Raw genomic sequence first — 16,753 nt, 5'->3', positions numbered from 1 at the left:
CAGAACATATTGGATAAACACATAACAGAACAAAATTGATAAAGAAAGCATTGAGATATACTTGAAGCAAGAAAATAAACAGAGGACAGGTTGAATAAGATTCATCAACTATGAAAAAACATATTGGATAAACACATAACAGTATACAAAAACACATCAACATAGGCCAATTTATAAACACAGAACAGAACAGATTATAAACACATAATTAGATAAACATATCCAAGAAAGCATGTTTACATATTTTCAGCAGACATAAACCAAGAACCAAATCAAGCAAGAATAAGTATTACTCACTGTGTTGTGGACTGCAAGTTTTGCTTGCACTTTCAGAAGCAAAGTTCTTTCTTCAAAAGGTTTTTCAAATCACACTTGAGAGAATTTCCAGTATAACAGGCTAACCGCTATAATTCTCAAAACAGATAGTATAGTGCAATTGCAATAAGCAAACAACAGCAAGATCAAGATAGATGTAAGGCTTGAAGTCATAAACAGAGACAGAGTCACACTCACAAAGAAAGTCAAGAATCAAGATGTCACATTAAGCAGGCGTACTAGGGTTTACAATCAACACTTTCAGTATACAAACATGAAAAAAATGATTAGATCTAAGTCTATATACATAGATGATCAAATATTTAACTCATTAACAGAGACAGAGTCACAGAGACACACAATCAAGTCACGAGTCACACCAAGCAAGGCCCATCATTACAAAGTTACAAATATTTGTCAAACATGCAAAAACATGATTAGATCTACAATACTACAGTCAAATTAATTGTTACGAGAGAAACAGAGACACAAAATGGGTTAATAATTAGTTCAATGAACAGGAACATGAAATACGAAAAGCCCCAAACATAAACCAGGATTCAAGGAGTCAATGACCAAATATCCAAACAGATCCAACGAAATGGTTAGAAACAAAAAATAACCTAATTAATCGACTGATAGACAAACCAAATATCGAACCAGAGAAGCATGAACCACGAAATCAGAGATATAGTCGGTTGGGAGTCATAAATGCTAGCATTTAATGACTCATCCATTGAGGCCTGACTGCCATCTCTGAGATTGAGATTGCAGTCAACAAAATCGGCCGATGCCTGCGATTGCGAGGATTTTGTGCAATCGCAGACTCCGGTCTCCGAGTCCCAAACTCGATGTGCCTCCAGAACCTTCAAGAATCAAGCCTTGATTCAAGGCTTCATTGAATCGTATCACACTACCACCGAATCGGGACTGAGAGGAGTGAGGAAATCGCAAATCGCGATGAGTCTGAGGGCTGAGAGGAAGTGAGATGTGAGTGAAACTGTGAAACTGTGAAAGTGAAAGTGAAACTGTGAAAGTGAAACGGCAGAACAGTCAACAGATGCGTGAAGTCGTGAAGGACAAAGTGAAAGGGGGCGGCTAGGGTTAGTTTTTAGGAGACGGCTGTAAAAAGAGACTTATATAGTAAGCAAGTTAACGGCTACGATTCATTCAAAGAGATCCAACGGTTCCGAAAATATAAATAATTATACAAGTTACAAACTTACAAGACAACAGCTTAATTTTTTGTTGTATTATTATATTTTGTAATACTAACACTATATAATATAATAAGTTATTAATTTTTTATATTATATATTTATTAAATTATTAATACACGTTATACAACACCATATGTATTATGTATATAAGTATATTATGTAAATATATAATGTTATATATTATGTTAGTAATATTATTATATTAGTATATTAGTATATGTTAAGTAAATATATATCACCATACATTAGTAATGGTATATTTAATTATGAATGTAAATTAGTTATAAAATGACCATTTCAGTGATTTTATTTCTTTTTATATATTATATATAAAATATTTTGGTTAATAATATTTTTGTATAAAGCTAATGTATTCATTATAACTTGTAAACTTATAGGGTTTTGTATTTTGGTTATATTTATTCTATATAACTTCTAGTTGGTATTATAAATTAAGGGCTAGTTCTATAAGACTAGTTAATATTATAAATTTATATATAGTATATGTAGTGGGCTATAACTATAAGTGAGACTAAGTCTATATACATAATTATGAAAATTCTAAATTATATTTATAGTATCTATATATATTATCTATATATATATATATATATCTAACTTTTGGCTATTATATATTGTATTATATATATATAAATATATACGAGTCGAGCTCACGAGTCGAGTCGAGCTTCATACGAGTTTGTTCATGAACATTAATCGAGTCGGTCGAGTTTTATATGAGTTTGTATCGTTTAATAATCGAGCCTAATTCTATGTTTACGAACGATCCATTTAATATTCGAATCGAGTCGATTTCGAGTTTAATCGAGTCGATCTCGAGCTGCCTATTGAGTAGCCTGTTCATTTTACAGCCCTAATTCCTACGGATCTTGGATGGCTGCCACAAAAGTGAAGAGAAAAATTTGTATTGGGACATAGCTGACAAGCACGTGTCTAATAAAGTCTTCGTCAACCTTCCGAATATGATTGTCTTAGACTCCTTTAATTTCTTTACTCAATTCCTACGGGTCTTGGAATTTCTCTCTCTCTCTCTCTCTCTCTCTCTCTCTCTCTCTCTCTCTCTCTCTCTCTCTCTCTCCCTCCCTCCCTCGTATCTTTATAATATTTTTAAACTCTTACCGAGTTAGCATTTATCATGTCCAAAATTACCACAGTCATGAACATCAAAAACAAAATTTGCAGTATAATTAATGGAGATCATAGAATATCTATGACATGACCTTGATACCACATGTTAAATATTTTTATATGAACATTAATAGTAAGATATTTGATTTTCTATGATCTACGATAATAAATAATAATAATTAAAAAAACGTACCTCACTCTATTTAGTTTGATAATGAATCTAATCTAATTATAAGAGAAGAATCACTTTAATAACTATACATCAAAGTGTCTTCCAATAGTCAGAGATACAATAATGTTGTAGGTGAGAACCATTTGACCCTTCAGTGTTATTTATAGATTTCTAGCTATCACAAAATTTAGAGACTTTGTGTCTTAATGTGATTAGATATAGAGGTATTCTAGTCCCACAATGACTCATTTAAATTAAGTTATAAGATTAAGTTAATCTAAATCTATTAGATATAAGTGTGGGACATAGTTTAAATAAAATTCTTACAAAAGTTATAAAACCAGAAGACATCATGAAGTTAATTCATTAAATTATACCCAATTTCTAATACCAACAGTACAGAAACCATTGATGATGTCAACAAAAACAAGATCAGTAAAAGTATCATCGGCAAAGCCACGAACTACTTGCTTAAGAGGAATCTCACTCTTCAAAATATCAATTGTGGGAGACACCATTTTAATTTCCAGTTGCTTGATTCACTTATTCCCAGATATGTCTATCAACAAAGAGTAAAGAAATTAGTGCTTAATTTCCTTTAAGCAGGGTGCGAGCAAACACTGTAAATTCACAGATATTTTTTTTACAAAGTTAGAAGCTGCATGCATGGTTGGTGCAACTTGTGGTCTCACTGATTTCTATTTTCTATGCTAAAATCCAAAGTTGAAATGTATTTGGCTTTCTTTTTCATTTTGCCACAAAAGTCTAAGAGAAAAATTTACATTGGGACAGAGCTGACAGGCATATGTGACAAATAAAGTCTTCGTCAACCTTCCGATTATGCTTGTCCAAGTGTAGACTCCTTTAATTTCTTTACTCAATTTCTACGTGTCTTGGTTTTTTTTTTTAGCATCTATCATGTCCATTACACAATATTACCGACTCCATAAGTTTAAAATATTATTTCTGGAAATCTCGACTTTTTCCATGCCACCGATATGTAAGTTGCCTCCAACGTATTAACCCAGAGTGGCGGAACGAGCAGTTTTTTTGAGATAGTAAAACTTTTCTGTGTTTATATAAAATTAGATCTCAATCATTTGCTACATTTACGTAGAAATGAAATTCAAAAACCACAATTTAATTTTTGTTTTAGATTTAATTTGAAGGATAATATTTTATAGGATAATATTCATATATTATTATTTTTATACTAAAATATTTAGAGTATTTGTTTTTTTATAGAAAAGATCACATCTTTCATTTTAGTATGTAAGTTAGTTTAGGGATTATAAATTTTTTGGGGAGCCATTTTCTATATTTATAGAATTAAGAATAAAATCTAAAGCATATTTTTATTTTTCAAAAGAATGGGAGGCCATGGCTCCCTTAATTAAGGATCAACGTGGTTCCGCCATTGCCAACCAAATACCTTTCAAAGAAATGAGATATTAAGTTTCTTGACTAGTTCAGTGATAGGTCCCAAACTTAGAGAATAAAAGTGCTAAGATAATATGTTTTCTCTTCAGGTGAGAATGAACCACAGATTTGAATAAACTTGCATAAAATAATCATTAATAATTCTTGGCTACTTAAATAGCAGAACGACGTACACTTCAAACCGAAATAAAAGGGAAACTTGCTGACTAGTAGCTGAACTACAACGCACGTAAAACAGAGCATAAAACAGAAAGTATGACCTGGGGAAATAACAAGCATTCCGAAAATAAACATCAAGTAACGTTAAACTCCTTACTACTAGCAACCCAGTCGACGCATGCGAAATCTTCTCGTTAACTGGTAATGACCCAGTCAATTCATGCGAGATGATCCTTCACGTCTCATGCGAACGACCCAGTACTTCCCCTGCATCTCCACGTCTCTTGCTGCCCAGTATACTAGTCTTTCACGTTCACCCTCCCAACATCGGGGCCTATCATTCAGACAAGAAATAATTAATTTTCTTGACTATCTTTAAAACCGTGCTTTTCTTGACTTTCTTTGGGGAAAATAAATAAATAAAAGGCACTTCTTGATGGAGACTAGCTTAGGAAAAATAATATATTTCCTTTACCAGCTCAAAAAAGGAAAAACAATAAAAATAAAAATTATTGACTAGTTCAATGATGAATACTAATAATTGCCTTCTATAAAGAGAAGGCCATCTTCTTCTACGTTAACTACTTCAAACGAACGAAGAAAGAACATTAGATCAGATTAGAGATCACACAAAAACCAAGGCAGTTAACTATGTCCTCCTTGCTTGAAACTGTTCTTCTGCAGCAACAAGCTGTAAAACTCCTGCTTGGGGTACTTGTAATATTGTCAGCAGCAATATTTGTAGCAGCAGCGGCAGCTGAACCCAATTCCAGCTGCGTCACTACATGCGGATCGCTTCATGACATCCCCTATCCATTTGGAACATCCAAAGGCTGCTATCTTGACTCATCTTTTCTCATTACTTGTAAGTCCTCCTCGTCCTCTGGGAAGAGTACTCAAACACCATTTCTGGGCGTTAGTAACATAAAGGTACTCAACATATCGTTGGATGGTGAACTTCGTGTCTCAACTTCTGTAGCCCGTGTTTGCCCACAGAAATTGGACAATTATACCAGCTATAAGTATACCGGATATAACTATATTGATACCTTGCTAGAGTTTCCCATGTCAGATAAAAAAAATGTGTTCATCGCCGTTGGTTGCAACACTAGAGCGATCATAGACTCATACGAGAATCTGTATTCAATTGGATGCAGGTCAAGATGTGAAAACATCTACGATATGGTTAATGGGTCTTGCTCTGGTGTAGGCTGTTGCCAGGCTCCTATCCCAACTGGAATGACAGATTTTTCCATCGATGTTAGGCTTTACAACGGCTCCACAGTGAGAAAATTCAATACATGTGGTTTCGCCTTTGTGGTGGAAAAAAAAGAATACAACTTTTCAACCTTAGATCTTCAGAATATGCAGAATAAAGATGCTTTTCCTTTGGTGCTAGATTGGGCAATTGGGAGCCAGACATGCGAAGATGCTAAGGAGGATACTACAGGATATGCATGTAAGTCAGCGAATAGTCAATGTTACGATTCCACAAACGGTCCTGGGTATCGCTGCAGCTGCTCCTCAGGCTATTACGGAAACCCATACCTCTCTGATGGTTGCAAGGGTACGTAATTATTGCTCTATATATGCATTAATTTGATAATTTCTTAGATCTTCTTTAGTTTCTTTGTTTTCTTTAGGCTGAGTTTTTATGTGATGTTCCGTCAAATCCATATATATTCCAAGAATAATTTTTTACAAATATATATCGAAAATGAATATTCTATAATATATTTAAAAATATTCTTTCATAACTATTAAAATGAATATTTCATAAAATATTCTTATACAATTCTCGAAAATAAATATTATATGACAATACTTGTTTATATTCTCGAAAATACTTTATAATATTCTCATAATATAATATTATAAAGTATTGGCATAATTATATGAATATTGTATATAGAAAAATATTATAAATATTAAAAGATAAGAAGATATTGCTAATTTATTAGTAGTTAGAAGAAATATTTAAAATAAATATTTAAATGAGGTAGAAAAACTTAATAGATAAACTATGCTGTGAAAATCATTAGGTAAATTAATAGAAAAAATGAATTTTGATGATACAAGTCTTTAAGGAACAAAATACAACATTATTAATTAGGAATGCGCGAGTTAATTAGTTAGTTAATTTTCCTGCAAAATGACATCATGATATTGAAGATTTTTTATTGCCACGATAGATGTGAGTTTTGACATGGTCTAAATGCATGGTGTTTCAGATATTGATGAGTGTGGAATTCAAATTCATGGGTGCGCTGCTGATGCTACATGCGTCAACCATGTGGGGTTTTACACCTGTTTATGCCCCAAAGGGTACGAAGGAGATGGGCGAAAAGAAGGAACTGCTTGCAGAGCTCAAGGAAGCGATTCTAGAAAAATTATTCCGATTGCCATAATTGGTAAGTATATTTTACCAGCTTATAATACTCACTCATGTACGTTACGATTTATCTACATCTAGCTAACTACTCTTGGATTGCCAAAATTAATTAACTTAATTGCTTATCAAATTTGCATGCAGTTGATTGTGAAATATATAAATATATATATATATATATATATATTATTCGGTTAAATAATATTGATGTAGTTTGGAACAAGGATATTTATTATTTTAATTTTGTAAATAAATGATTATTATTTAGTTTTTTTAGCTTAATTTATGCAAGTTTGTAAATTAGAAATTAAGCAGAAAATGAAAAAAGAAGTTTCAAAAAGTACTATAGTATCTTAAAATATTTTTGGCACATCGACATGGAGATTTTGCATGTTAGGCTTAATTTGTAGCATTTAGAGAACGTGTCTCTCCATTAACAATTTTAATATAAAACCTATTAATAAGATATATAAAGTAATATCCCAATTGCAACCTGAAGTACGTAATCTTTTTCCTATTAATTTTTTGAGTTATGCAGGTGCTAGTACATTTGGGGTATTATTTCTACTTATTGGTGGATGGGGGTCATACAAAGTGGTAAAGAAAAGGCAAAGAATTGCACGTAGGCAGGAGTTCTTTAAATGAAATGGCGGACTGTTGTTACAACATCAAATATCTCAAAGCGAATTGGATGTTGCAAACAGGAAATTATTTAATTCAAAGGACTTGGAGAAAGCCACTGACCATTTTAATGATAACAGAATACTTGGTCAAGGTGGACAAGGAACTGTTTACAAAGGTATGTTAGAGGATGGAAGAATCGTTGCTGTGAAAAAGTCAAAGATAATTAATGAAGGAAAGCTTCAAGAATTCATTAATGAAGTTGTCGTTCTTTCCCGAATTAATCATAGGAACATTGTTAAACTACTTGGTTGTTGCTTAGAGATAGAAGTGCCTTTACTAGTGTATGAATTTGTTCCTAATGGAACTCTCTCGAGATATCTAAGTGACCAAAACGAGGAGTTTCCACTAACTTGAGATATGCGCTTACGAATTGCCACAGAAATTGCAGGAGCTCTATACTATTTACACTCAGCATCTTCATTACCCATTTACCATCGAGATATTAAGTCAACTAACATTCTCTTAGATGATAAATACAGAGCAAAAGTAGCAGATTTTGGGACTTCAAGATCTGTTGCTATTGATCAAACTCACTTGACTACACTAGTGCATGGAACTTTTGGATACTTGGACCTGGAGTATTTTCAATCAAGTCAATTTACAGAAAAAAGTGATGTTTATAGTTTTGGTGTTGTCCTTGTTGAGCTTTTAACAGGAGAAAAGGCTATATCTTTGACAAGGACACCAAAAGCTAAAAGTTTAGCCATGTATTTTATTTGCTCGATGGAAGAAAACAATTTGTTTGATATCCTTGATAGACGAGTTCTGAAGGAAGCTATAAAAGAAGAGCTTATTACAGTCGCAAACATTGCAAAAAGGTGCCTAAACTTGGATGGGAAGAAGCGACCTACGATGAAAGAAGTCTCAATGGAGTTGGAGGCAGTAAAAATATCACAAAAAGCTTCAAGCCTTGAAATGTGCAAAAGAGATGATAGGCCTACTATGACGGAAGTGGCGGTGATGCTAGATGGACTAAGAGGTAAGGAAAAGCAAACAAGGAAAGAAGCTGATCTCAATACAGAAGAGAGTGAGTATTTGCTTAGTACATACACACCCTCTTTAAGCATTGATGTTGGCGTTGGCTGTTCTTCCACAAGTACCTTGGATAGTATGTGAAATCAAGAACTACAACCAACAAATGATGTCGGCCTCCATTAACTAGCAAAAGCCTGGGGAAGCTGAACTGGTCTCTAATTATTTCATCCATATATTTAAAAGAAATTTATAAAAATAAATTGATAAATTGATATAAATTTAAAAACTGTTATTAGTTTATAAGTTTATTTTTATAAAATAAAACAAATTAAGGAAAAAACGTAATCACGAGTGACATTGAAAAAGTGACGAAAGATAATTATGAGGTACGTGGTTGGAGTATGTAATAAAGAGTGATGAAAGTTGAGGTAGGTGGGATCGGTGCAGAAAGACCAGTGATCAGGGAGGAGCCAATAAAATTGGTACGTTGGGGTAGCATTGTTTTTTTATTTTCGAAAGGAATTGTTTTTCATAATTTTCAAAAGGACAAAGGAGATATTGAATCAGTAATTTAATCTACACGAACAAAATTGTCAGGTTCTCAAGTCATGAACGGTTTTGATTGGTAGATCATTCACGGTATATACAATTAAAACCAATAGGAAATTTATAATTAACACTCCTATTATATAGGAGGGCCGTTAATTAATTAAAGTTTTATTCTATATATATATAATTAATCCTCTAAGCACTGATAGGGCCACCGATACTGGTCCCGACAAATTCTACCGACTAGCTTTATGTGTATTGTTTTTTAAATTCTACCGAGACCGGTCCCCCCCCCCCCCCCCCCCAACAAAGTCTATTAATTATGCCTAGAACTTAAGTACAAATTAGCTTTTTATTTTGGGTGTAATTTTTTAAGTATTTTTTTAACCCTTTAAATATTTTTTTAAATTACAAATTTATTAAAAAATATTTTCTTAATTATTAAATAAAAAATAATAATAAATTAACCGAAAATGTCAGCCATCCTCGGTATTAATTATAAGTGTATATATAGATATATAATTTGACATAATTATATATTCTTAACAATTATATATATATAATATATATATATATGTATATATATTTATATATATATTTATAGTCCTTGGATGATATTCAGAATTTCAGAGTTGACGACGACGACCCACCTCACATTTGTTTGTATGTAGAAATGTCAAAGTAGCCGGCTAGATATTTAATTCATCATGACTACTCATAATTTCCAAATGAATGAGATCGATCGGTCGACTATGATATACAATGACCAGCTTTGCGTACGTCCACTTCAAAGACCTGCTTAATTTGCGTACAATTAAGCTTGATCATGACTAGGATTTTCTTTTTCAAAATTAAAAGATTCTTACAAATTTTATATGATATATATATATATTATAGTCCTTGGATGATATTCAGAGTTGACGACGACCCACCTCACATTTGTTTGTACGTATAAATGTCAAATTAGCCGGCTAGATATATTTCTATATGGAAAAATCTGTCGACTAATATTAATTCCTGGTCAGACGGACGTCCACTTCAATGACCAGCTAGCTTTGCGTACATTTAACCATGATCATGAGTACAAGGATTTTCTTTTTCAAAAATTAAAAATATCAAGGTAGTTTCTAATTACATAAATACTTTAAACTTTATTTATCTTATTTTCCATCTAATTAAATATCATCATTTTAATTTTTTTTATGTGACTTAAAAATGATTGAAAATTATTTAATATTGTTTTTACTTAATCTGTAACTATTTGATGCACATCGAAAATAAGGATAATGATTAATAGTTTATAAAAACTTTTTTTCTTTTCATAATTATTTAAAGATATTTGTTATTTCTCTTAATTTGGTTTTAATCTTAGTGTTAAGGATGTGTCCCACCTCCACAAATGCAACCATTCACTTGCAAATGTGAAAAAGATTCTGGCATGATACGCCTGAGAACACTATGATACTTAAGTCAATAAAGTGTATCACACAAGTAATTTATAATTCAAAAATGGATCTTCTTTGGGGTTACTTAGTATATATAGAGGTTTCCTGTTGGATTAGATCAGCACTATATGAGATTCCATCACATGATGTCTATCTAGTGCAATGTCTATCAACTTAGATCATCTCTAAGTAACCGAAATAATCACGTACATGCATGAAATTCACTCCTTCCCAAGTTAGGTGGCGTGTAGCATGTAGATCCCTATTGAGCCTAGACTTTTCAGTTTAGACCAGTTAATGAGAGCTTTTATATTGGGCTTTACTACAAAATAGGTCTTCCAGTTACCCTGCTAATTCCCTTCGCTCTATGACATAGGGAATTTATGTTAACAAATTTTGCAAACACATTTTCATCATTATTTTATATATTTTTTTTTCTCAGGCGTGAACCTCACTATGGTCCCCCTTTTTAAACAACCTCTAACCCATATGTAAACTGCTAAGTACCCTGCTATCCCTTCACATTTCTCTTTGTGTCGTTTCACATTTTCAAAAATCAAAGAGCCCTCATGATTTTTAGCTTACGTAGCGATGGTAAGGGTTCCGTGTGACGGTTATTTTTCTGTTCTAGTGTTAGGTCATGATCCCTACAGCTAGCATTTCGTATTTGCCCTTTTTAAATACCCTTTTGCCAGTCTCCTCTATTCTTCCCTTTACTCACTTCCCTTCCTTGTGCCCTTGCTTTCTCTCTGTTCTTGTTTCTTTGCACTTGCCCATCCCGTCCTCTTTGCTTTCTTGTCATTCTTTACCTCAAGTTTTCATTATCGAATATGGTGGTAATTCTGCACAACCTTCCCCAGCATCAGACTCCCCAATCTTTGATGAGTAAGGGTGGAGTTCAGCCCTCAGATAGAAAAATTTTCCAGGGATTTGGGACGAACTTCGCATCCCTAAAAAAGTAGTGCTGGAGCTTCCTCCATCCAGGTGCTGCAACGTTGAAGGGTTCGCAGGCAAGGTCACTTTAACCACGTCCCTTCTGGCTCATGGGTTGAGACTCCCCTTCTGTCGCCCTCTTTGCAACATCTTGGATTTACTCGGTTTGGCACCTGCTCAACTCCATCCCTTCGCATTGAGGGCTTATTTTGCACCTACGTAGTCTTTCGCATGGTATTGGAGCCCCTCGGATATTTATCCTGACCTAACCGCTCGAGAATTCTAGTCCTTTTACAACGTGAGGCCAACGATCAAGGGCAACATTGCTAGCTTTTGCAAGAAAGATAAAGGGCAAACGTTGGCTCGATTTGAAACTCGGCACTCAAATGCCAAAAACTGAACGATCAGGTTTTTCTTCATCACTAAACAGGGTTGGGAGTTTCTCGCCTTTGAAGTCCCTTAAAGAGATTTCCCAGTTAGGGTGATATGGGGCGTCGTTCCTGATGAGAAGAGTTTGTGGGTGAACATGGAGCCTTTGTCAATTCGAGAGCTAGCTCGAATTGAAACTGTCTAATCCTTATTGCCTATTAGTAGCATACTATGGCTGATGTAGAGGTTCAACGTGATCATGACCTGTGGGCTTGTGGGTTTGAGGACAAGCTGATTGACATGTTGTACCAAGAAACATTCGAAGATAAATTGGTGGGGTCCAAAATAACAAACCGTGACTGTGTCCGACTAGCTGAGCGCCTCAATAACCTGCGTATTAAGCGGGTTGATTTATCACAAGTGAAGGGAAAAATCGCTCGTCTTAAAAAGATACAACACCAGTTTACAGATTTAATGGGTCAAACGGGCATGGGTTGGAACCCCATCACAAAAACTGTAATTGGTTCGGACGAACATTGGGCAAATGCGATTCGGGTAACCTTCCTATTCTTTTGGTCTAATTGATGTATTTTTAATTTATTGCTTTATGTAATCAATTTATGGCCCATTATTGCCCATTAAATGCATTTAACTTTTATAATCAACTTGTTTAATTATTTTTATCATTTCTTAGGTCCGATCTGAGTGGACAAAGTTCAAGAACAATGGTTGTGGCAACTACAACGTCCTCTGCATGATTTTTGGTCAGGCGGTCGCAACAGGGGTGTTGCATTTTGCCTCAACGCAAGAAGCCCCCTCTAGAGAAGAAGAGCAGCATCTGAAGGATGAATTGAGGGCCCGGGGTCCCATGTTTGGCACTGGCACTAGATTAGACTCGACTATGGATCTGGATGCCATCGAGATCACTCCCGAAACACAAGGAGGGGCGCCGCAGCAAATGACTCCTCGACGACGACGTAGGGATGCAGCCGGGCCATCAATCTCACCAGATCTAGCTGATGCCTTGAAAACAATTACCGCTAGTTCTAAAGCGCGGGCAGAGTTAGATGCAAAGATGTTTGACCTATGCAGTTCAAAGTGCAGTAGAGGCGAGAGTTCAAATACTGGGTCTGATACAGGTTATAACAGTGTTACACAGTGTATGCAGTTTTTGTATGATATCACCCCCTCCCCTACATTTGGACGTCCAGCTTGCCGCAACAAAAGCTTTTTTGGATCCTAATATGATCAATGTCTTCCAGACCATGACTCCAGAGCTGAAATTGCACTGGGTGTGGTCACTAACTGACCACGCATATTGGGTTTGCTTTGGATTTACAGAATTATCTGACACTTTCTTTTACTTATATTTTATCTAGAACTTTATTAGTTTTATGTTGATTTCTAACAATCGTATTTCGTGTGGGCTAATTTAAGTTCAAACATTGGCGTGGTAATTTTTTTAAAAGTACTTGCTAAGTTCATATAAAATGAGTTCCTTTTATTCCTAGTATTATAAATACTGAAAACTTCTAAATATTTACGTACCACATATTTTTAAAAGCGCAGCATGGACAATGATAGTTGGTGGAATAATGAGATAAACACCGAGGAGAACAAGGCAAGCGAGGAGGGCTCTAGTAGTAATGTGTCAAATACATTTGACAAAGATAGATGGGCGAAATGGAACGCATGAAGAAGATGTAATGATGGTACGCAAGAAGATGTGACCCTTCTGAACATGATGATGGAGGAGCAGCAATCCCGTGCCCAATGTTGTATGCCTAGGCCACAACATAATATTGGCTTGCGTGGAAGGGAGTATATCAACGAAGTCTTAAATGGACATCCTGATAACTGTTACGAGATGTTTTGAATGGAGGTATATGCATTCCGGGCCTTATGCGATCAGTTATGTAGAGATGTGGCCTTGCGTGATTTGACTCGAGAGGTCACTTTGGAGGAAGCCTTAAAAATGTTTTGCTACACCGTCAGACATGGTGTAGTTCAACGAAATTTAGTTAATCTATTTCAACATTCGGTTAGAACTGTGAATCGACATGTGTACGCAGTAATGCGTGCATTATGTCGCCTTGCGCGCCATGTGATTAAACCAAGTCAGACGACATGAGTGATGTCTTATATTGAAGGAAATCCTAGATATTATCCATGGTTCAAGGTCAATTTTTCTTACATTATCTATTTTCGTAGATTAAAATGCACTCTACAAATGACGTAATATTTCCAATACACAATTTTGGAATTTATGCAAGTTTAAAACAAAATCTGCAGAAATGTCATGGTGCAATGGATGGGGTCATGATTGACGCAGCTGTGCCGAGTTCCGTAACTAACGCATATTTAAATCGGTATCAGCAACTTGCCCAGAATGTCTTGTGTGTATGTGATTTCAATATGAAATTCACATTCGTATACGTCGGGTGGGAGGGTACAGCCCATGATGTTCGCGTTTTAATTGATGCGTTAAGGCGTCCGGAGAACAATTTTCCATGGCCTCAAGACGGTAATTTCTACACATTATTTAATTTGTACCTAACAAGTAGTCAATAATTTTCTATACCATATTTATAAAAAGATTATTGTTCTACTGAAATCTCAGGTTATTATTATTTGGTAGATTCTGCATTCCCTTGCATGGAGGGATATATGCTGCTGTATCCAAGGGTGAGATACCACAGATCTGAACGTCATGGAAATCGTACATTCCAAGGATATAAAGATCTATTTAATTATCGACATTCATCTATTCGGAATGTCATTGAACGAACTTTTGGTGTGTTGAAGAGGCATTTTCGACTTTTAAAAAACATGCCTGAGTACCGTCCAACTCGACAACGTTATATTATTATCGCATGTTGTGTGATAAATAATTTCATCCGGACCATTACGCCTAATGATCAAACATTTCTAGCATTTAACAATCCTGATGATTATCCAGAAATGAGTATGGATCAAGACAACAATGAACAATTTCATATTCCTGACATGTCGACTGCATCGGCACAGTCAATGGCTGCAAGTAGAGATGCTATTGCACTGGCTATGTGGATGCATACTACTGGGCAACAGGGAAACACCTAATTACTAGCATGGTGTTGCAATTTTTTTTTTTTTATAATTTCTGTTGAAAAAATCTACAAACAAAATGTAGTGTAAAATCAATTTTTACATGCATTTACTCATTTAAATAATAAAGTGATATTATTTATTAATTTTTTTATTTTTAAATAATTTTTAAAAAACTAATTATATTTTGCATTTGCAAATAAAAATTAAGAAAGATAATGGTACTTGGTGTTACTCATTTAACTCAAAATATAAATAAGAAATAATATATTTTATGAAGTAAAAGTATGGAAAATAATAAAATAGTAATATGAAAAAACAAATGAAATGAAATGGATAAAAAAAATTAAAGAAAAAGTAGTATGGAAAACACTGGAGGAAAATAATAAAATAGTAATATGAAAAAACAAATGAAATGAAATGGATAAAAAAAAATTAAAGAAAAAGTAGTATGGAAAACATTGGAAAGAAAAGGGAATTGTGAATATGTTTGCATGATGAAAAAAAAGTGTGACCGTCTGGTAGTATTCCAAGTGGCTGCTTTATTCATGAAAAAAAAAAACGATAGGAGTTTGCTATTTCGGATGATATAGTGCACGTGAATCAGAACTTTTTTGCTGTACTAGGTGGGTCAATTAGAATCACGTCAGATAATACAATATAAAATAATAGTGAGACCCATTGCTTTTTCAAATTTTTCATAAATATCTAAACTCATTTTAACATCCAAACATACTTAACTCATCTTAAATGGATCCCACCAAACTCATTCAACCATCTCAACTCAACACTATTAAAAAATAACTCAACTCAACTCAACTAAGCTGACCATCAAAATGTAACCTTAATAATAGATGTGAAATGATCCACTCAACGCAGAACACGAAGGATCAGAAAATCTAATAATTTTAATGAAGAAACTAAAAGAGAAATTGAAGGGATAGAGATTACAAATCTTATAGAATTTATCTTATAAAAAAATTTTAAAAAATAATTGATTTTTTAAAATTGTGGGTCAAGCCTCCAAGAGTAAGCAGGCTTCTTCAATTCACTTGATATTCTACTATTGGCCGGGTTTAATTACAAACTGCGTGGGCTATAGGCCTTATTTGGTTACACAGTTAAGATGATATAAGATGAGATGTTTTATTAAAAGTTAAATAAAATCTTCTTATAATATAAGTTTTTGATATTAATTTTATTTTGAAATTTGAAAAAATTAAATTGTTTATTATATTTTGTATGAGAGTTTAAAAAAGTTATAATGATAAGATGAGATAATTTAGATTTAGATAAATAAATGGAGCCTAGTCTAACGTGGCAAATTAGTAAGAGGGGAGTTATAAACAGTTAGAGTTTTTCAATCATTTAATCCAATCTATGCTTAACAACATGTAATTAAGAGTAATATTACTTTGAGAACGCAAACGTCATGCAATCGTTTTGAAAAAAAGTGAAATATACTATTAAAAAATTAATTTTTTTTATATGAGTCTTATTTTTTTACTTTTTTCAAAATGATTACATGGCACTTGTGCACTCACGACAACAAGTATAATTTCTATATAATTAAAGACCATACATATATGTGTGTGTGTGTGTTTGTTGGGGGGGAGGGGGGTTTAAAACTCTTCTCATTATTACATGAACTTTCTTTCCACCTACTTGGCTTGGGGTCAAGTTTCAACCAAATAAGTTATTAAAAATGAAGCAGATATACATACATATTAATATATATATATATATATATATTCGTTATGAATATGCAGTACTGCATGGGAAGGGTGTTTAGAACTAAGACCGGTGAACGTAAGTGAACCCCAAGGGGTGATAACTATCTGTCTTCTCTCAAAACTAACCCCAAAAC

General features: G+C 33.9%; 2 protein-coding genes and 1 pseudogene across 4 annotated transcripts; all 3 read left to right on the top strand.

The window, feature by feature from the left end:
• Positions 1 to 4,982: 4,982 nt before the first annotated feature.
• LOC122297819 (wall-associated receptor kinase 2-like) lies at positions 4,983 to 7,788 on the top strand. 3 transcript variants are annotated; one of them, XM_043108023.1, is made up of 4 exons: positions 4,983 to 5,739; positions 5,855 to 6,022; positions 6,687 to 6,866; positions 7,383 to 7,788. In XM_043108023.1, exons 1-3 carry the CDS (start codon positions 5,107 to 5,109, stop codon positions 6,861 to 6,863), a joined length of 978 nt encoding a protein of 325 aa, XP_042963957.1. In that variant the 5' UTR covers positions 4,983 to 5,106; the 3' UTR covers positions 6,864 to 6,866; positions 7,383 to 7,788. The 3 variants fall into 3 exon arrangements, with proteins under 3 accessions (XP_042963957.1, XP_042963959.1, XP_042963956.1); XM_043108025.1 differs by having other exon boundaries at positions 4,984 to 5,320; XM_043108022.1 differs by having other exon boundaries at positions 4,985 to 6,022.
• Positions 7,646 to 9,200, top strand: LOC122297820 (annotated as a pseudogene).
• A 1,300-nt stretch (positions 9,201 to 10,500) lies between these two features.
• On the top strand, positions 10,501 to 13,951 carry LOC122297600. Its single transcript, XM_043107709.1, has 2 exons — positions 10,501 to 12,354; positions 12,494 to 13,951. The coding sequence occupies exons 1-2, from the start codon at positions 12,031 to 12,033 to the stop codon at positions 13,040 to 13,042; spliced, it is 873 nt and encodes a 290-aa protein (XP_042963643.1). The 5' UTR covers positions 10,501 to 12,030; the 3' UTR covers positions 13,043 to 13,951.
• The last annotated feature ends 2,802 nt before the right edge of the window (positions 13,952 to 16,753 follow it).

The sequence above is a fragment of the Carya illinoinensis genome, chromosome 15 (assembly GCF_018687715.1).
Source record: "Carya illinoinensis cultivar Pawnee chromosome 15, C.illinoinensisPawnee_v1, whole genome shotgun sequence".
NCBI classification, from domain to species: Eukaryota; Viridiplantae; Streptophyta; class Magnoliopsida; order Fagales; family Juglandaceae; genus Carya; species Carya illinoinensis.
The sequence above is the reverse complement of the archived record's forward strand: the minus strand, read 5'-3'. Positions and strand labels throughout refer to the sequence as shown.